The 21901-nt window shown below is 46.1% G+C and overlaps 1 protein-coding gene and 1 long non-coding RNA gene across 7 annotated transcripts in view; one reads left to right on the top strand and one right to left on the bottom strand.

Annotated features, from left to right (window-relative positions):
* The window catches only part of LOC100384203 (uncharacterized), a 130851-nt gene that overhangs the window by 100038 nt on the left and 8912 nt on the right, over positions 1-21901 (bottom strand). For 4 of the 6 annotated variants that reach the window (XR_004857614.1, XR_004857612.1, XR_004857613.1 and 1 more), the window contains exons 6-14: positions 15572-15745; positions 13530-13964; positions 13351-13371; positions 13189-13253; positions 12917-12971; positions 7225-7261; positions 6799-7139; positions 6565-6699; positions 6065-6219 (exon numbers count right to left, since the gene is read on the bottom strand). Coding sequence is in view for 3 of the 6 variants with exons in the window: in XM_020551711.3 (XP_020407300.1) it covers positions 6065-6219; positions 6565-6699; positions 6799-7139; positions 7225-7261; positions 12917-12971; positions 13189-13253; positions 13351-13371; positions 13530-13964; positions 15572-15745 (1418 nt within the window). In the remaining 3 variants the exon portion in view is untranslated. Of the gene's footprint in view, positions 1-3581; positions 3635-5565; positions 5645-6064; positions 6220-6564; positions 6700-6798; positions 7140-7224; positions 7262-12916; positions 12972-13188; positions 13254-13350; positions 13372-13529; positions 13965-15571; positions 15746-21901 lie in introns of those variants that run through there. The other 2 variants (NM_001322000.1, XM_020551712.3) reach the window with 2 other exon arrangements.
* On the top strand, positions 81-1532 carry LOC109946077 (uncharacterized). Its single transcript, XR_002269239.2, has 4 exons — positions 81-256; positions 399-781; positions 883-1226; positions 1371-1532. It is a non-coding gene; the product is annotated as an uncharacterized lncRNA (long non-coding RNA).

Genomic DNA, 21901 nt, shown 5'->3' with positions numbered 1-21901 from the left:
GCTCCTGATGATAACGTTTGCACTGGCAAGCTCACTTGGAGGGCTGCTAGGTGGAAATATGGGGGATCACTTTGCTACTTGCTTCCCGAATTCTGGCCGAATAGTCCTGTCGCAGATAAGCTCAGCTTCTGCTATTCCGTTGGCTGCTCTGTTGCTTTTGGGGCTCCCTGATAACTCTTCTGGTTCCTTGCATGGACTTGTCATGTTTATCATGGGTCTGAGCATCTCCTGGAATGGTCCTGCAACTAACAAGCAAGTATATTTTCACCTTTTATTTGTTTCATTCGTTTCTGCATTAGTACTTCATTGATCAGGGCATAAAATGTATTTTATGACATGCAAGAGTAGCTCTATGAAATTCTTGAGTGCTGGCAATAATGATTCTATCTAATGTGCAGCCCGATATTTGCTGAGATTGTACCTGAGAGGTCAAGGACAAGCATCTATGAATTGGACTGTTCTTTTGAGTTAGTTCTAGCTTCATTCGCTCCACCAGTTGTTGGGTTTCTAGCCGAGCATGTCTATGGGTACAATCCCGTCCCCTACGGAGCATGTCACTGTACCTAAATGGCCTATCATTTCTCATCTTTTTTAAATTAATTAGCTCACATTACATAATGTGAGAATGTGTTTTTATGGTTAAGCTATAGTCTTGATTCAGATTCACTTCTATTTGTTTCAGCTATTGGAGATGCTTCTGAATAATTGCGGAGAGCCTGTCCATAGGCAGGTCATTGATAATGGCCTTCTTCCAATACTTGTGAAGATAGTGAAGAAAAAGGTAACTTATTTTTCACTGAATTTATTATGGCAATTGTGAAACCTGTTCTCATTTGGAACTTCACCAATTGGTCTTGACGTAACACACTATCTTGGTTGCAGACGGATTTACCAGTTCGAGAAAAAATATTTCTTCTGTTAGATGCAACACAAACATCCCTTGGTGGAGCTAAAGCAAGGCTCCCTCAGTACTATGAGTCGTGAAACAATTTGTCTCCCTTCTTTTCAGTTGTATATTGTCCTTGTTAGATTAAACTGTCTTACTACACTTTATCTAACATTCTGTTTGCTTTTTGGCTGACTGGCTTATTTGTTGGATGGACAACAGATTAAAGGCTGCTGGTGGTAGAGCTAATGGAGATGGAACAAGGAAGACAAGGACACGGGACCGGCCTAGGGCTGTTCCAGCTCCAGAGGCAAACGCCGAACTGCAAGCAAATATTGATGTATATTCCTATATTTATTTGAGTTACTTAGCAGTTCATTGGCATGAATTCGTTTGCATATACTGTGTTATGTAGCATCTGAAAAGGTGCCAAATTTAGTCTCTTGGCTAACACAATTCTTCATCTTTTCTCTCTTATCTACAGAAAAGAAGGTTAATAACTCATGCAAATGCGAAGAGCAAGAGTGAAAAGTTCCCTCCGCCGCATCAGGATGGCGCACTTGGATTTCCCTTGGGTTGTTCGAACCACATGGAACCTTCATTTGAACCCCCAGACCCTTCTTCCTTCAGCACTGTATTTCCTTACAAAAAAAGCACCGTGCCAACCTGGTCCGGACCATTGGCAAACTCTACAGCTGGCAACCAGAAGCGGAAACACAAGTCTGGCCGCTCCTCGAAACAACCAGCAACCGCCCATGCTAGATTATACACATCATTCCATGCTTAGTGCAAACCAAATCTTCGATACCTCCCAAAGAAATACCTTGCAGTGGTTCCTAAAAACTGGGATACCTGATTCGTAATCAAGAGCTACAGAAATGAACTGTTTTCTTTTCCTTAGATCCATTCATGTACACATTTTTTTCTTCCCTGAGCATCAATCAATGTATAGGCTGGAGATGGAGCTGGATTAGTCAGTTATGTACATTAGGTTCTCTTTTCCGTTCTTACAAGCAGCAACATGTCAGTTTAGATTAATTCGAGTGAGGAATGGAGCTGGTAGGTCAACTTAGCAAGCTATCATTCTATATAGATACTTCCAATCAATTGAAATATTTTTTACCTGCTATTTTGTCTATTTTCCCTTTATTTCATTTTACAATATTTTGAAACAAAATCAAAAGCATAGCAAAATTCAAATGATTTGCGCTGTTTCATTAATCTGTGTGCTATTACCGTGGCCGAATGTTGTTTTTATGGTTAAGCTATAGTCTTGATTCAGATTCACTTCTATTTGTTTCAGCTATTGGAGATGCTTCTGAATAATTGCGGAGAGCCTTTCCATAGGCAGGTCATTGATAATGGCCTTCTTCCAATACTTGTGAAGATAGTGAAGAAAAAGGTAACGTATTTTTCACTGAATTTATTATGGCAATTGTGAAACCTGTTCTCATTTGGAACTTCACCAATTGGTCCAAATATGTAATGTTTAAATTCTGGACTCCAGACTTAGTACAAATTCAGAGTCTGAATTTGTGTGTTTTGGGTAACTTTGGAATTCTTTTGTGCTTGATATATGGAGTATTAGCCACAATCTCTGTATCAAAGTTGAAGAGCATATAACAATGAACAAGTTCCTTTAGAAGAGGTTGGCTTGATGCTACATAAAAAGAGGAGTAATGGTTGCTTGAAGATGGGCTGTCAGGGTGTGTTCTTATCTGATTTTTGTTCAGACCAATGTAACTCTGACAGTAGAATGTGGTTCACTTTGGAGCCCTACTATTACTGATCCATAGTGTTTTGGGCCAAAGTGTTTATACTAAATTGGTAGACCATAGAAAGGAGAGAAAGGTTGTTGTGGAGTGTGAGGCCTGGTACTATGCAAAATAGTAAGTAAAATGTTCTTAAACTAGCTCTGTCAGGCTGTAGTGAGTGGTGTCAGTTTCAACTAACTGAATTTGGGTTCAGTGTGATGTGCTCCACTTTTGGGCAGCATAACTTTGAATATATGCATTTTTGGCCTGGGAATTCTATAGCAACGTGAAAGAGCTATGCTTGGTGAACCACTTTGATGTAGTGAGGTCGGTCTGTCCTTATGTAGAAATGGGAGAAAATGGGAGGTGAATTTGGTCCTGTAGTCGAACTGAAGAAGTTCAGAGCAGTCCAAAACATCTGAAAATATCTCAGTCCACTAAATAATAAATTATGGGTGACTTTTCAGTAAGAAACAATTAAAACAATCTATCCTAGGTGATATACATTATCCTGGTGATATACGTGGCTTTCTCTGATAGAGAGTCTAAATACTAAAAATAACCTGCAAAAAGACCAAACTAAATAATACATTATGGGTTATTGCTATAGGTAAGACTGAACGAGAAGTGACGTTGATATTTAATATAAGCACTAATTTCACTGATCCTATTACTACTAGCGCTTACATGACTTTATATTTTACACATGGAGAAACTTCGAACAGAAAAAAAACTTGAGTCCGCTTTCAGTTCCCCTTTCTCCAAGTTCACATAATGTTCTTGATTTTTTAGTCAATACTTTATTACCACCATTGTTATCTTTTTGGAAAACGAGAGATATAAGTAATGTCTAAACATACTTGCTTACAAAGTGCACATATGTTCAGTACATGCACTAAAATTACAATTATACACTCAAGAACCTTTTGGTTTCCACATAACAAGCCAAAATGCAGTACGTTTACGGCCTATTTCGCTTCAATCTTCTATTTATCTGCACCAAATGATGTGTTAGTTGCTGAAAATAATTTCAATTTAATTCTTCTGCAGGACTCAACATGCAGAAACTAGGATTTCTAAACTACAAAAAGCAGATTGATGTTTTAGTTATGGGTACATCAACGCACAGCTTCTTCAATAACTCAATGGCCATGCTAGAAAACTTGATTGACATTTGTAAGGTATTGTTACCATTAGATGCGGCTCTAAATACCATCAACTCCAAGGAAAAAGACCATTTCCCCTGTTTCAGGTGTAGCATTACCATCTTAATAGTGATATTTTATTGCATAGACATCATCATTTTCTTACATTGAACATTTGTTGACATTACAGTTTTCTTAGAGACCAAATGGGACGCACAGCACTCACCCAACATTTTTGCCATCATTTTAGTTAATAATTAAAAGTGACATTGAGCCAAGTTTTGATTGTTCCAAATGGCAGACTTCAACATTTGTTATGATTGTTAAATTAATTCTTGATAGCATTACTAAACAAAACAATGATATATACATGTACAAAGTGTTCTCGTTGCAACGCACGGGTATATACCTAGTAATGAGTCTAATTAGGGATGAAAACATACGGAAATGGACGGAAAACCCCCTCCTGTTTCCGTATCCGCATTTTATCATCAGAAACGGTATCGGGTCCGGAATAGTCGGGAACGAAAATGGAAGCGAGATAAATAGAATTGCGAAAACGAACGGAAACGGAAATACTAACGAAAATTTAATACAAATAGAAATGGTATTGATGTTTGACTAGTGATTGATTGGTAGGACAATAACATAAAACAAATAGATAAACAAAGGCAACATTCTATTGTTGTTTGGTTGCTAATGGTGTACATTTAGCTACATCTAATGTTGTTTAAGACTTTAGACCACTTGTCATTAAAAAGAACCGATAGTTACAATGACCAATTATGCTATAATTTGTCACCTAAAGAAACGAGGCTTTAGTTTATATACTAATACATATTATGCTATAATTTGTCTAATGATGTTTTTAATCAGGGAAATCGTCTTCGTGACCGTGGTACCATTGAACCTCCAGATCGCTATGGTTTTCCACGAGCTGGTGTGGCAATTGTTGAACCCACTACTTATCAGGAAGCTTATGGGATTCTCGAGTGGCAGCTAGCTATGATTGATGAATTGGCTGCTCTTGAACGCACTGGTGCATGGGATATCGTTATTTTACCCTCGCATGTTGTTCCTATCACATGTAAATAGGTCTTCAAAGTAAGACAAAATCAGATGGTTCCATTGAGAGGTATAAAGCTCGTCTTGTGGCTTGTGGTTTTCAACCGACTCAAGTACTTGATTATGATGAGACTTTTTCACCTGTTGCACATATGACTACTGTTCGAACCTTGATTGCCGTTGCAGCCTCATTTTCTTGGACTTTCTCCCAGATGGATGTCAAGAATGATTTTCTCAATGGTGATCTACATGAAGAAGTTTATATGCATCCTCCTCCGGGGGTTGATACTCCCTCAGGGCATGTTTGTCGTCTCTGTCGCGCATTGTATGGGCTGAAACAAGCTCCTCGTGCTTGGTTTGAGCGATTCATCTCTGTCATCACAACTGCTGGTTTTTCTTCTAGTGAACATGATCCTGCATTGTTTGTTCATGTCTCTCCAAAAGGTCGCACTTTATTTCTATTATATATGGATGATATGCTGATTACAGGTGACAACTCAGAACCTATTTCTCATGTCAAGCAGCATATTAGTAAGGAATTTCAGATGTCTGATTTGGGTCCACTTAGCTATTTCTTGGGCATTGAAGTTCAGCAGACTCCAAAAGGCTTTTATCTGTCTCAGTCCAAGTATATATAAGATCTTCTTGATCGCTCTGAATTACTGATACACGCACAGTTGCAACACCAATGGATATTCATGTAAAACTTCGTCCGAAGGATGGGACACCACTAGCAGACCCAACTCGATATCGTCATATTGTGGGTAGTCTTGTTTATCTCACCATCACCAGACCTGATATTGCTCAGGTTATGAGCCATATTGCAGAAAACTGAAGAGGGAGGAGACAAAATAAAGGCCGCTTGTTGACGGTTAGAGACGGTGGCAATGGAGATTTTTGCTCTTAATGGATGGAGGTTTACAAATAGGATTGTGATGTAACCAAATTATCTATTCTTTAGTTTTTACTGTTGTTTTGTTTTGGAGGTTTGTTCATCCCTTTGGTGCAGACGGATAAGTTGTTGGTCCTGTATTAATTTTGGCCCTATCCTCCTAGTGAGGTGAAAGCCGGATATTTGTATCCATTATCTAAAAACAGAAACAAATGTGACGTGACAAAAAACCATTTGCTTTTTTAAAAAAGAAAAGCAGACATGCAACACACTATAGTACTATACTGAAAATATAGGCAGGGCTATCAACTTTGGTGATTACCTGAAATCTTTGGGACTCCAGAAATGAGAAGTGCCATCAATTGAACGTGTAAGTAGTATCGGCAGATTGGGATGTGAGAAGACAGAAGACACGGGAGACATCAAATTTTGTTCCATACTATCATAAACATATTTCTTGTTCCGCATGTCCCATATCTGATTTCGAAAGAGAAAGCATGCGTTGTTAAGATAAGACTGCTCTGCGAAATTGAATTACTCCATTCGGTCATAAATATTTTGTTATATTTCACTTTACATGGTGTCTGATGCAGATTTTTGAAAATTTGTTTGTAGAATATAATCTTAGAATCCTTCACATTTTGCATGTATGTTTCAATACAATTCTATGCATATAACTTTTGCTTTAAAATTAAGTAAATTATTTTGAAGGTTACTAATGTATATATTTTTTTAACATTTGACTATATCTTGTCATGAACGAACATGTTTTTATGACCAAAAGGTAGTACTATTAGTGTGTTGTTTAATGAAACTGCGTACTTTTGCAGTCTTATCATGAGAGACAGTAATAATCAAATACTGTTGATCATCACGTGTGAAGAATTCCAGGAAGTTCACTTCGTTAAAAAAACCAGGCAGATTATAGTTACATTTGGGAAGATCAACGCTCCAAACCTGAAGATGAAGCATATAAATTTACAGTCGATTGTTAGTATCAAAACTTGTTGCCTTCATCGTGTAAAAAATGTTTCAGCAAAGAAGGAAATACCGTACCTTAACCCTATAGTTCGAAGCGCTAGCAAATCTGTTGGTCTCCTTTGGGTCAAAAGCAACTTGACATACAAAATTCCTTGCAACGTACTCCCTCTCAAATGTTTGTGTGCAGTCCCATCCCTTTTCCCAGTTCCATAGCTTCTTCTCGTGGGGGCCCGAACAAGGCCATGACAGCACATATGGTAGGGTTGGATGCACGGCCAGCGATATGCTGACGCCGTCATGAGCTCTGTAACTCTTGACCTTCTGCATTTTTGTTTCCATACTGTAGACATGTATGAGGCCTTCTGCAGAGCTGGAGACGAACCATTGCTTCCGTGCAATAAATTTGACAGAATAAACTGCAGTGAGTGTGATCATGTTACTATAGTACCATTTTAGTAACGAGGAAACTTAATCGACAGGAAAGTCAACAAGGGAGCATGCCTGGTCCCAGAGATAGTTTAAACGAATACAGTAGCTTCTGCCAGAAAATAAAGAAAGACTGTCAGACTCTTTTTTTCTCGAACACGCAGGAGAGCTGCGTATCATTATATTAAAAGAAGAAATAAACAAGGTCTAAAATAGACCGGGGTACAACTGACGCCTTACGGCGGCCTGAACGAAACTAGCATAGACTGACTCATCTATAAAACTCTAGGCTACATGAGAGAGGGAGGCAACAAGGGATGTCAACCCCTTGGCCCCGGCAGTCTCCCACAGACGGCGCTCATCCCCCACATGGATTAGGAAATTAGCAACATTAGGGGAAAGGTCATCAAAGATGCATCTGTTCCAGTGATTCCACAAAATCCAAGCGCCCAGCATAATGAGGGAGTTTAGGCCATCTCTGAAGGACCCCTGAATAGCTTCATTTGCTTGATGCCACCACTCCATAAAATTAATATTCGTTGGTTGGGGGGCCAAACCCTGCAGCCCGAATTGCCTTAGGAGGAACCAACATTCTCTTGAGAAAACGCAATTCACAAGCAGATGGTCAATTGTCTCCCTCTCCTGCTCACATAAAGGACATTTTTCCGGATGAGGCCATAGAGGGAGCGGTTCCGTCTCAGCCGTGTCCTCTAGGCACTAACGCTTGGCGGCCCAAGAGACAAGGTTGGTGCCCAGAAACACGACATAGCCTGAAGTGAACCGACGCGTGTCGGGGCAGCCGGCCCGGTCAGCGTCGGTGTTGACCACGAGCTCCGATGTCGGGGATGGTCGGAGTAGGAGGTCATAGTCGAGGGAGCCGCGGAGGTAACGCTGGATCTGCTTGAGAGCGGTGAGATGGGGCTCCCACGGCGTTATGCAGTCACACCTGCTGAACGGCGTAGACGATGTCGGGCCGGGAGAAGGTGAGATACTGGAGCGCGCCGGTCAAGCTCCGGTAAGATGTCGCGTCGGCGACCGGGGCCAGCATCCTCAGAGAGCTTCGCCTGAGTGTCGACAGGCGTGGAGCAGGGCTTGCGGTCGGACATGCCAGCCCGTTCCAGGATGTCAATGGCGTACTGGCGCTGGTGAAGGAAGAGACCCTGGGGTCGGCGTTCGGCGATAATGCCGAGGAAGCGGTGGAGGGGCCCTAGGTCCTTCATCGCAAACTCCCGCTAGAGGGCGATGATCCAGCGCTGTAGAAGATCGGTGGCGGATGTCGTGAGCAAAATGTCATCGACGTAGAGTAGGAGGTAGACGGTGTCCTCGCCACGCCGGTAGATGAAGAGTGACGTATCCGACTTGGCCTCGACGAAGCCTATGGAGGCTACGTAGGAGGCGAAGCGGCTGTACCAGGCCCACGGCTATTGCTTGAGGCCATAGAGGGAGCGGTTCAGCCGGCAGACCAGATCTAGGTGAGCGGCGTCGACGAGACCAGTGGGCTGGCTGCAGTAGACCGTCTCCGTCGGGGTGCTACGGAGGAAGGCATTCTTGACATCGAGCTGATGGATTGCCCAGTCCCAGAAGAGGGCGAGGGAGAGGATGACGCGAACGGTGGCGAACTTGACGACGGGGCTGAAGGTCTCATCGTAGTCCATTCCGGGGCACTGAGTGAAGCCTCGAAGGGCCCAATGGGCCTTGTAGCGGTCGAGGGAGCCATCCGATGTCAGCTTGTGGCGAAAGAGACACTTGCCGGTGACCACGTTAGTGCCTACGAAGGGAGTTGAACGCGACACTCTTGCTCCAACTGCCATGCCGGACTGAACCCTTGGAGATATTCAACCTCTCAGCCGCCTTCTTCTTCAGAGCAGGGCCTGCAAGGTCCCAGTCGGGCGTCCAGGTGAACGGGGTCACTGGTCGCCGCCAGCACCTGGGCTGAGGCCGAACCTACAAGGAGGATATCCTTGAACGAAGGGGAGACCTCTTCGGCGCTAGAACAAGTCGCCGGACTTGAGTCTCTCCATCTTACTGCCTTGTTGTGTCCAGAGGAGAGGAAGAGGCCGTCATGATGATGATGTCGTAGTTGTTGTTGTTGTTGTCCCGGCGTCTGAAAGGTGGCCATCAGTCTAGGAGTTAGACATGACGTGGGGCTGGTGGATGAAGCAGCTGCCAGGCAAGGATTGGCCGCCGACGAAGGGCAGGGGAAGTGACACCGGGACGAATAGGGGAGTGGTTGGGAGGAGGAGAGGGGCTGGGAGGAGGGGCGGCGGGGAGCTCCATTATCCCAAGTTACCTCTTAAGGGGGTGTTTGGTTTCTAGGGACTAATGTTTAGTCCCTTCATTTTATTCCATTTTAGTATATAAATTGTGAAATATAGAACCTAAAATAGAGTTTTAGTTTCAATATTTGGCAATTTTGAAACTAAAATGGAATAAAATGTAGGACTAAAAATTAGTCCTTAGAAACCAAACATCCCTTAAGTCCAATTAAAACATTACTAAAGCACATATTTTGATGTGCCTAACGATAAATTAATGTTGAATGGTGAAACCCTAACCCTAACAGGGGTTGGGTGATGTATTAATAGGCTGAGTAAACTGGGCCAGGCCCATTACAGTCTGAGTAAACGGGGAAGACCCCAAACCCTAAACGGGTATTCTAACACCCCCCCCCCCCCCCCGCAGTCACAACTCTATCCTGTACAGATGTTGAGACTGGATCGAAAGTCTAAAAATACACTCGACGGTAACCCCTTGGTGAAGATGTCGGCGAACTGCAGCGTGGTGGGGACGCTGAGAACCCGAACGTCACCGGCAGCGACACGCTCGCGGACGAAGTGCAGGTCGATCTCCACATGCTTCGTGCGCTGATGTTGCACGGGGTTGGTGGAGAGGTAGACCGCGCTGACGTTGTCGCAGTAGATGAGGGTGGCGCGCTGGACGGGACTGTGGAGCTCGTGGAGGAGCTGGCACAGCCAGGAGGCCTCTGCCACGCCGTTGGCCACGGCACGGTACTCGGCCTCAGCGCTGGAGCGAGAGACGACGGGCTGACGCTTGGCGGCCCAAGAGACGAGGTTGGCGCCCAGGAACACGACGTAACCGGAGGTGGACCGGCGCGTGTCGGGACAGCCAGCCCAGTCAGCGTCGGTGTAGACCACGAGCTCCGACGTCGGGGATGGTCGGAGAAGGAGGCCGTAGTCGAGGGAGCCGCGGAGGTAGCGCAGAATCCGCTTGAGCGCGGTGAGATGGGGCTCCCGCGGAGTGTGCATATGTAGGCACACCTGCTGGACGGCGTATGCAATGTCGGGCCTGGAGAAGGTGGCGTATGGTGAGACCCTAGGGGTCGAACTCTATAGAGCACTGGTTGTCACTAGTGAAGCGACGAACCGAGAGGAAGGGATGAGTCAGTCCTGGAGCAACAAGGACGTCGTTAAGGCAGAATGGTCCTGGAAGAACCGATGCACCTACTGAGGTGACCGGGAGGGTGGAACCGTTGCCGACGATGATGGAGGAAGGATGTGAGGGGTGGGGTGGATGGGAGTGGAATAACGAACTAGTTATGGGGGTAGTGTGGAAGGAGGCCCCGGAGTCAACTACCCAATCGGTGGTGGGAGGGGGAGGTGGTGGTGGCGAAGGTACGGTGTGAGCGGAGAGGGCCAAAGAAGGTGCCCCGATAGAGGCACTAGGAAGGGAGGGAGATGACACGGGCTCAACCGCAAGGGAGGCGATCGCAGCACGTGGGAAGACAAGCGGTCCAAGTACGTGACGGCCCGCTTAAGGGTGGACCTCAACGCAGTCCCGGAGAATAGGGTTCTAGACTGGATCGAAGGACACGAACATGCCCCGGATGAGCTGGCCGTCGTGGAGGAGGACACGCACATTTACGAGAGTGGCGGGCGAGGTAAAGCTCATGTATGGCGAGGGTGACGCCATGGAACCGGTGTGGGTGGAGACAACACTGGTAGGAGTAGCGCAACTGCGCGAGTAGCGAGGAGGGCCGTCAAGAAGGGAGCACGCAGTGGGGTCGCCGGATCAATGGCGGAAGCAGCTAGGCGCTGCTCCGAGCCGTAAAGGAACGCCCCCAGAGGCAGCACAGGAGCAGCAGAAGTAAAATGAGCGAGCCTAGGAGCCGCGCCCAGGAACACGGCGGAAGGCACGGAGGCGACCAGCGCTGAGGCGCCTCGAGTCGAGCAATGCAAGGACCGGGACAGCAGCACAGCGGGTGGCGCTGCCGCGGATTTGAAGGCCTGGGGAGGGAGGCTGCAGAGAGTGCAAGGACAGACCAGACGGACGGACACGCTGCTCCTCGCCTGCGCGCTCGCGCTGTTCGAGAAGGCGAGTAGGGCTAGGCGGGCGGCAGAGAAGCAGAGGAGAGGAGGGGGAGAGCAGCGGCGGCAGTGGGCAGTACAGACTGGGGCAGGGGATGGCTTGGGGACCTAGCGCCGAGTTCCAACGGCGGCAGCGGTCCCTGGAGCGCCAAGTAGGGGTCGACCGGCAGCGACAGACGTCGGCGAGGAGAGAGGAGCCTCGCTGGCGGCGCGTGACACGGCGAGGGCGCGCAGCGCGGCGGACTCCGCGGCCGCGAGGCCCAGGACGGCGAGCGCGCGGCCGTCCTCGTGGGAGGAGAGGGCGCTGGAGCAGGGCGGGTCGCCGGCGGCTGGGACGGACGGCGCGCGCGTGCTGGAGCGGCGGCGCGCGCGGGGGAGGGCCGGCGGCGCGCGGAGATCACTGGCGGCGCCCGAGAGGAAGGAGGTGTTGAATGGTGAAACCCTAACCCTAACAGGGGTTGGGTGATGTATTAATAGGCTGAGTAAACTAGGCCAGGCCCATTACAGGCTGAGTAAACGGGGAAGACCCCAAACCCTAAACGGGTATTCTAACAATTAACACTAGAGATTCAAATTGTACAAACATAACAATTAAAAATCATACTTTAGTTTTTAACATAAAATGTGATATCCTCTATCATTTCATAAAATTCAAAATTAATATTTAACTTGTACAAAACAAAAGGAACAGATCTTGTTAAGGGTTAGCTAGACTGGATAAACAAAAAATAGTTAGAAGAAGCAAATCAAATCAAACATTAATTTAGAGGGTTAGCTGGACATGTGCTAGACTTTAGAGGGTAGTTTGGACTTTTTATACATGGTGGCAATTTGCACGAGCAGCTGGTATTGCCGACCACCCCTCCATTTCTAGGTACAGTTGGTCACAAGGAATGTGCCTAGAAATTCTGTTTTGTAGGAGGTGGTTGGTAGCATAAAACCACCCTGAAATTATATTTCCTAGAGCAATTCTTTAGATTGGCCTCTTTATTGCATTTTCAAGGGTGGCTCTAAAAATGACCATTTGTGGAAAGAAAAACATGATGCCTTTCTAAAAAATCATTATGCACTATGTCCCATCCCTGGACTGATTTGCATTGCTACCGGCTCAGTGCAAACCATCTTGAGTGATCTGAGGTCAACTCAAACAGCTTCATATCAAAACCATCTCCAGGAACAAAACAAGTCCACAACATAGGTATGGGATGACCTAAAAACCTAGCTAGAAGTTGGACGTCAGTGCTAGAGTACATATCACTCTGACGGTTCTGTGACCACAAAGGTGGTCCACAGATGATGCCCATGACTTTGTTGTCAAAACTAGATAGTCACAAGAGTGTCTTTCGATAAATACGGACATAACACATGTGAGCTCATTTGTAGTTAAAACTTTGAAGCTAACTAAAATCACTTGCTGGGATTGAAGGAATGGAGTGGCCTGCCTGTGTCTCATGGTTCCAAATGCGAACATGTCCAAAGGCATGACCAGTTATGACCCTGTAATACACATGCAACAATTTTTTTTTGTTAGTCAATTGCCTGTTGTGCAAGCTTTTCTATCTTCTCCATAATAGAATAGGTAAATTGGCTCTGGAGATCTACAACCTAGAAACAGTGGAATACTCAAATATAGCCAAAAAGAAACGAAGATTAGATAAAATAGTATAAAAAAGGTAGTGACTCTTAATTTATCACGCATCTAATACTTTCATACCAGGGCTTGGTCGGGTGTGCATCCAATGACAACAGAGGTGTTTGTGGTTTCACTATGGACAAGAGCTGATTCAACATGAACTCTAGTTAACATACAGTCACACACCTTACTTGCCAAAAACAAATCTAAACGGTAAATAGAAAAACAAATATATATGGATACCTTGACGCGCGGCCTCGTTTGCTGCAAAACGATGATCACACCATATCATGCAAGTGCGATGACCATGACCATGACAAATGCAAACACGCAATGGTAACAGGTCAGCTAAGTGTAAAACGTTGGATGGTAAACATAATGAGCAACAAGATATTAGGTGACAAGAAAAATTGTCTTCTCGCCTTAGAAATTGATCGTCCTTCCTCACACAAAAATGCTTTCAGTTTCACTTCCTTCACCGCATTCTCTGTTTTCTTAACCTCAAGAAAATCCTCAAACTCAAGTGTGTTATTGAACTTCCAGATGTACTCATATGCCAGTGTACAGCTCTGCAGGGTCATATAACAAGATCTGTTAATGACCGGAGCATCACACTCCAACAACACTGTCAGAATGACAGTGTAAGTGGATCGCGCCTGCACAATGCCATATAGCGGCAGCTTGGTCGTGAAGTACTTTGACCAGTCCACACTCTCTGTTATACTAAGCTTATATGCCATGTGTTCATCCGTGTCGTTTGTTAGCTGCAGTGAGCATGGGATCAATTTCCCGGGATGCAAATCAAACAGGAGTAGGGTTGGTAGGACCTTAAGTAGCTTGCCAGACTCTTGAGATTCCTGAAAAGAAACTGCAAGGTTAGCATTCCAAGGGTCTTAAGAGTTCAGATCTAACATGCATGGACCCCGTTTTCTTTATTAAAGGTATGTTATCCAAGGTATTCAACTTCCCTTAAATCACCAAACTGTCAATAGCGATGCTGGAAATTAAATTTTGAAATTATTCCTTCGTTCCATCCCAAAAAAATAAGTCCAACTTTAATGTCAAAAGTTGTGCTACAAAAAATGCAGATTTGGATTTTGGACCCTCTAGGTGGTGCCCACCACCTTATTAGCTACATACCTTCGCCAAACTAAAAGACGGCTTTATACTACCAAAAGGACAATTTTTAGAGGCGTCATTGTCTTTTTCCAGTGACGGTTCAATTTATAACCAACTCAAAAATAAGATTCTGTTTTGAGATATGTTTCAAGTTGCCTTTAAAAAAGTAAAAATATAGAGGTGGACCAAAATCGTCGTTTGCAAATACAATTCAAAATTTTACAAAGACATTTACTCCTAGTTGCCATCCTTATCTTCTCATGTTCAGTGCCCTCTCTCTCAAATTTATCACCTTCAACCTCACACCCTAGCCTCTCTATCATAAAATCACCACGCACATCTCTCTCTGTTGCGGAGAAGGTTTTGCCAAAGGTCCTCGAATAATTAAATTTGTTGTTTTAAGTTTATTTCAGAAGACAGTTTCCGGAGACTTCAGATGTCTGTCTCGGGTGATGAAGCGATGCTCAGGGTAGGACGAAGCCCTATCGACAAAGAAACATCACCTTCAGATCGTGAGAAGACGAAGGAGCTTGGAGATACACGGCACGTCTTGTCTAAAAATGGAGATATCCTCCAGGAATAGCAGGTCTCGGATGGATGATCAAGTGAGAAAATGCTTCAATTCTTAGGTGATATTGGGAGCCTCTGGAAGCATAGGGTATGTGTTTGATTGTTGTAATCCTGGTCTAGTTGTTGCCCTTCGGTCTGCTAAGGAGGAGGCGGTGGTGTGGTCTTTGGCTGGAGCCAAAGCTCTTACCTTCCTCGAGGTTGATGATCTGCTGGGGTAAAGCAGTTCTGTAATGACCGTGTTTTTGGTCGGCAGGTGATATCTACTCTGTCCTGGTGGTGTATGGTGTATAGGGGATCCCCCTCTTTCTCTCTTCTTATTACAATGATGCGCAGCTATCCTGCCTATTTGAAAAAGGGTTAGCAAGATAACTCTCCTGCCCGATTGTAGTAGGGTTGAATTGGTTAGTGGATGTAGCTTAATATGATACCAGAACGAGAGTTTTTTAGTCTAATATGATACCAGAACGAGAGGTTTTTAGTCCGTTTCCTGTTACCGCAGGGTGCATAAATCTCAATATAGTATCAGAACTAGCTAGATGTCTCAAGTTCGAATCTTGATATACATAATTAAATTAAATAATTGCACATGACTCTTATTTCCATGTTTTAGATCTAAGGGACACTACACATAGGGGAGTCTTAAAGAACAAGTAAATTGTCAAGAAAAAAATAGAACTGCAAGATGCATGGAACTCAATAGTCAATACTGCCAATGGAGTATAACAGCTACATTTCGGCACTATTGAACTAAAAAAAATCTCGATTTTGACCATACCTCTGTCCTTGCTTCCTCTTCAAGCTTATCGATTATTTCCTTTGTATTTGATGGTCTCTTGTCTGGTTCACTGTTGCGGCACTTAATCCCTATCTCAGCACATACCATTATCTGCCGCACTTGTGCAGCTGTCAATGATTTATCATTGAAAATTTTGATGCAGCTAGCAAATACCTACCAAAATGCAACCTTATTTAATTATATGAAAAAAGTCAGAAACATTTTTATAGCATATATCTTAGCATGAAACTAACAGCAAAAGTCATCCAAAAACTGAGGTGCCCAGCTCATAAGTAGACTCTAGTTTCTAGACAAATATAGAATCATGTTAGATTGCACTTTTACTGTTGAAAAAATACAAGAAATAAAATATAGAATCATGTTAGATTGCACTTTTTCATGATAGAACGGTCCAGGGAGAACCGAGACACCTACTGAGGTGACCGGCAGAGTGAAGTCGTTTCCAACGACGATCGAGGCGGGGTGGGAGGAATGAGGTGGGTGAGGAGGACCTGCCCCCGCCAACGAGGGTAGTGGGAGGGACGCCGGGTCCAGCACGATGGACACGAGGGAGCGGATGTTGTGGAGTCCAGCAGCCTGTGCGTGGAGGGCGGCGATGTGGTCTGCATCGAGGCCAGGGCGAGGGGGGCCTCGGGAGTTGGCGGTGAGGCCTTTGGGGCGACCGGAGGATGCGGGGGGGGCGCGGAACGAGCTGCCAGGTGTTGTTGTCGACGAGGGCCTGGTACTCATCCATCATCGCGGTACGCCAGTTGGCGTCGGCCAGCGCTGCGGTAGTTCGTCGGAATCGGCGATGGTGAGGATGATGTAGTGGCCGCCAGCCCTTCATAGCGAACACGAGGGATGGCACCCGTCATGGTGCGGGTGGTACGTCGCAGCAGTGGTGGTGGTGGCGGAGCAGGCGACGCCGCCGGTGCCGGTGAGGGCGCCGTCGGTGGTGTTGGGGCGTCAGGAGGGGCTGCCGCCGCTCCGGACGGCTCGGGGCAAGGGCGGCGGACGTAGACCCGTGGTAAATGGACCACGCTGGGTCCAGGCGGGGGCACGTGACCATGCCCGTCTGGTGTCGAAGGAGGCGATCCATGTGATGTCGCAACGTCGGGGGGTGGCTGGTCATCACCCGAGTGGGATGGAGTGACCACGGGTGGCGAGGAGGAAGTCCCACCTGCAACAACAGTAGAGCAAGGCACCGAAACCATATCGTCGTCGAGGAGAAAGTCATGGGAGGCGTGGGAGGAGGCGTCTGAGGTGGCTACAAAGGGGAAAGCGGTCTCACCGAATATGACATGGCGAGAGATGATGATGCGACGTGTCGATAGGTCGAGGCAGCGGTAACCTTTGTGCGAGGGGGGATATCCGAGGAAGACGCATGCCGTGGAGCGAGGGGCGAGCTTATGTTTGGAGGTTGCTTGCATGTTGGGGTAACAGAGGCACCCAAAAACACGCAAATGGTTATAGGTTGGCGGCTGATTATGCAGACGAGTGTATGGAATGTCATGCTGAATGGAGGAGGATGGGCGCCTATTATGGAGGTAGCAGGCCGTCAGGAGTCCCTCGGCCCAATATCGTGACGGGGAAGTGGATCTTTCGGCACAAGTTCCATGCCGATGGGTCCCTCGCTCGCCACAAGGCTCGCTGGGTTGTCTGAGGCTTCTCCCATCGCGAGGGCGTTGACTACGACGAGACCTTCAGCCCGGTCGTCAAACCGGCCACCATACGGTCTGTACTCAGCATCGCCGCGTCCCGCACCTGGCCGATTCACCAGCTGGACGTGAAGAACGCCTTTCTTCACGGCCACCTCGAGGAGACCGTCTACTGTCAGCAGCCGCCAGGATTCGTCGACCCTGGTGCCCAGACCACGTCTATCGTCTGCATAAGTCCTTGTATGGACTGAAACAAGCTCCGCGGGCCTGGTACCAGCGCTTCGCCACCTTCATCCGGCAGCTCGGCTTCGTCGCTTCCACCTCCGACACGTCCCTTTTCATTTTCCGAGCGGGGACGAGCCTCGCCTACCTACTGTTGTACGTCGACGACATCGTTCTCACCATCGCCGATTCCGACGAACTACCGCAGCGCGCTGGCCGCGCCGGTCTGTACTCAGCATCGCCGCGTCCCGCACCTGGCCGATTCACCAGCTGGACGTGTGAAAGGGAAATGTGCCCTTGGGCCATTTCTAAGTATTTTGGTGATTGAGTGCCAACACAAGTGCTAAAATGTGAATTCATGTTTATGGATGAATAAAGTGAAAATCAAGAGCAAAGGTATGTTTCTAAGTCTTAGTACATTGGTTTTGTGTACTAATATACTTGTCTAAGTATTGGAAACAGGAAGAAAAAGAAAAGAAAAGAGTTGGCTGTGTACAGCCAAGAGGCTGTTTCGGTCTGGGGCACCGGACTGTCCGGTGGTGCACCGGACAGTGTCCGGTGCGCCAGGCTGCCTCGGCCGAAGTAGCCGCTCTCGGGAATTCGCTGACGGCGTACGGCTATAATTCACCGGACTGTCCGGTGTGCACCGGACTGTCCGGTGAGCCAACGGTCGGCCGGGCCAACGGTCGGCCGCGCGATCTGCGCGTGACACGTGGCCGAGCCAACGGCTAGAAGGGGGCACCGGACTGTCCGGTGTGCACCGGACATGTCCGGTGCGCCAACGGCTCTCTGGCGGGCAACGGGCGGCTGCGCCATTTTAGGAAGGAAATCGGGCACCGGACAGTGTCCGGTGTGCACCGGACTGTCCGGTGCGCCCGACGACAGAAGGCAAGGATGACCTTCCAGATTTGTTCTCAACGGCTCCTAGCTGCCTTGGGGCTATAAAAGGGACCCCTAGGCGCATGGAGGAGAACACCAAGCATTCCTACAACATTCCTAAGCACCAAGACATCGATCTCACGCATTCGTTTCATTGTGATAGCATCTAGAGCTCTTGTTGAGTTGCGAACTCTTTGAGTTGTGTTGCGAGCTCTTGTTGCGACTTGTGTGCGTGTTGTTGCTCTGATCTTTTGAAGTCTTGTGTGCGTTGCTCATTCCCCCTTTGCTCTGTGTTCTTTGTGAACTTCAATTGTAAGGGCGAGAGGCTCCAAGTTGTGGAGATTCCTCGCAAACGGGATTGAGAAAAAGCAAGCAAAACACCGTGGTATTCAAGTGGGTCTTTGGACCGCTTGAGAGGGGTTGATTGCAACCCTCGTCCGTTGGGACGCCACAACGTGGAGTAGGCAAGCGTTGGTCTTGGCCGAACCACGGGATAAACCACTGTGTCGTCTCTGTGATTGATCTCTTGTGGTATTGTGTTTTGTTGAGACTCCTTTCTAGCCACTTGGCATTTATTGTGCTAACACTTAACAAGTTTTTGTGGATATAAGTTTAAGTTTTACAGGATCACCTATTCACCCCCCCCCCCCTCTAGGTGTTCTCAATTGGTATCAGAGCCGTTCTCTTCAAGAAAGGGACTAACCGCCCGAAGAGATGGATCCTAAAGGGAAGGGAATCGTGATCAACGACAAGGAAAAGGAGTCCTTCGTCAACGAGCCAAAAGATGACAAATCCAACGACTCTGGCTCGGGCCACAGACATAAAGATGGGAAGAAGAAGACAAGACGTATCAAGGAGATCATCTACTACGACAGCGACGAGTCTACTTCTTCCCACAAGGACGACGACTACGACAAACAAAAGACGGTTAACTCAAACTTTTCTTTTGATTATTCGCGCATTCCGCACAGCTCAAATGCTCATTTACTCCCCATTCCACTTGGCAAGCCTCCTCACTTTGATGGAGAGGACTACGGATTTTGGAGTCACAAAATGCGTACACACCTATTTTCTCTCCATCCAAGCATTTGGGAGATTGTAGAAAGTGGAATGAAATTTGATAGCTCGGATAGTCCTTCGTTTATTAATGAACAGATCCATAAAAATGCACAAGCTACTACTGTGTTGCTAGCCTCTTTGTGCAGGGACGAGTATCACAAGGTGAGCGGCTTGGACAATGCCAAGCAAATTTGGGACACCCTCAAGATCTCTCATGAGGGGAATGATGTCACCTTACTCACCAAGATGGAGTTGGTGGAGGGCGAGCTCGGACGATTCGCGATGATAAGGGGCGAGGAGCCGACGCAAACATACAACCGGCTCAAGATCCTTATCAACAAAATAAGGAGCTATGGAAGCACGCAATGGACGGACCACGACGTCGTCCGCCTAATGCTAAGGTCATTTACCGTTCTTGATCCTCATCTCGTGAACAATATTCGTGAGAATCCCAGGTACACGAAGATGACGCCCGAGGAGGTACTCGGAAAATTCGTAAGCGGGCGGATGATGATCAAGGAGGCAAGATACGTGGACGACGCCTTGAATGGACCGATCAACGAGCCTCAACCCCTTGCTCTCAAGGCAACAAGAAGCAAGGAGGCGCTACCTAGCAGGGTGGCACAAATTGAGGCGGCCGGACTTAATGATGAAGAGATGGCCCTCATCATCAAAAGATTCAAGACGGCGCTTAAAGGTCGCAAGGGACAGCCAAGCAAAACCAAAGCCAAGGGGAAGCGTTCGTGCTTCAAATGCGGTAAGCTTGGTCATTTTATTGCTAACTGTCCCGACAATGATAGTGATCAGGACCAAGGGAACAAGAGGGAGAAGAAGAAGAATTATAAGAAGACAAAGGGCGAGGCTCATCTTGGCAAGGAGTGGGATTCGGACTGCTCCTCGTCTGACTCCGACAATGAGGGACTCGCCGCCACTGCATTCAACAAGTCATCCCTCTTCCCCAACGAGCGTCACACTTGCCTCATGGCAAGAGAGAAGAAGGTAATCACTCGTAATGATATCACTTATGATTCTTCTAGTGACGATGAGTCTAGTGATGATGAAATAAATTACTCTAGTTTGTTTAAGGGATTGGATAGAAATAAAATTGATAAAATCAATGAATTGATTGATGCCTTGAATGAAAAGGATAGGCTTTTAGAAAAGCAAGAGGATTTGTTATATGATGAACATGATAAGTTTATAGAGGCACAAAAATCCTATGCTTTAGAAGTTAAAAGAAATGAAGTGCTTTCTAGTGAATTATCTTCTTGTCATGAAAACATTGCTACTTTAAAGAGTGTTAATGATGACTTAAATGCTAAACTAGAAGTAGCTAGTAAATCAACATCTTGTGTAGAAATTGTTGAAACGTGCACTAGGTGTAAAGATCTTAATGTTGATGCTTGTAATAAACATCTAGTTTCAATTTCTAAATTGAATGATGAAGTGGCTAGTCTTAATGCTCAACTTAAGGCTAGCAAAAGCGAATTTGATAAGCTAAAATTTGCAAGGGATGCCTACACGATTGGTAGACACCCCTCAATTAAGGATGGACTTGGCTTCAAAAGGGAAGCCAAGAACTTAACAAGCCATAAGGCTCCCATTCCCGCTAAGGAGAAAGGGAAGGCCCCTATGGCTACTAGTGCTAAAAAGAACCATGCCTTTTTGTATCATGATAGGAAAAATTCTAGAAATGCTTCTAGAAGTTATGATGCTTTTGATTCACATGCTTATGATTCTTATGCTATGACTGCTTCTAGTTCTCATGTTGTGCATGATAGAAAGTTTGGTAGAAGAAATGTTATTCACAATATGCCTAGGAGAAATGTTGTTAATGTTCCTAGGAAAGTCAATGAACCTTCTACAATATATCATGCTTTGAATGCTTCTTTTGCAATTTGTAGAAAGGATAGAAAGGTGATTGCTAGGAAGTTAGGGGCAAAATGCAAGGGTGATAAAACTTGCATTTGGATCCCTAAGGAAATTGTGACTAACCTTGTAGGACCCAACAAGAGTTGGGTACCTAAGTCCCAAGCATAAACCTGCAAGGCAAATTTGGATGCATAAACCATATGACGGGGGAGAAGAAGATGTTCACCTCCTATGTCAAGAATAAGGATTCCCAAGATTCAATTATATTCGGTGATGGGAATCAAGGCAAGGTAAAAGGGTTAGGTAAAATTGCAATTTCTAATGAGCACTCCATATCTAATGTGTTTTTAGTAGAGTCTCTCGGATATAATTTGCTATCTGTTAGTCAATTATGCAACATGGGGTATAACTGTCTATTTACCAATGTAGATGTGTCTGTCTTTAGAAAAAGTGATGGTTCACTAGCTTTTAAGGGTGTATTAGACGGCAAACTTTATTTAGTTAATTTTGCAAAAGAAGAGGTCGGTCTAGATGCATGCTTAATAGCTAAGACTAGCATGGGCTGGCTGTGGCATCGCCGCTTAGCACATGTGGGGATGAAGAACCTTCACAAGCTTCTAAAGGGAGAACACGTGATAGG

The sequence above is a fragment of the Zea mays genome, chromosome 4 (genome assembly GCF_902167145.1).
Source record: "Zea mays cultivar B73 chromosome 4, Zm-B73-REFERENCE-NAM-5.0, whole genome shotgun sequence".
NCBI classification, from domain to species: Eukaryota; Viridiplantae; Streptophyta; class Magnoliopsida; order Poales; family Poaceae; genus Zea; species Zea mays.
This window is presented reverse-complemented; position numbering and strand designations above follow the sequence as displayed.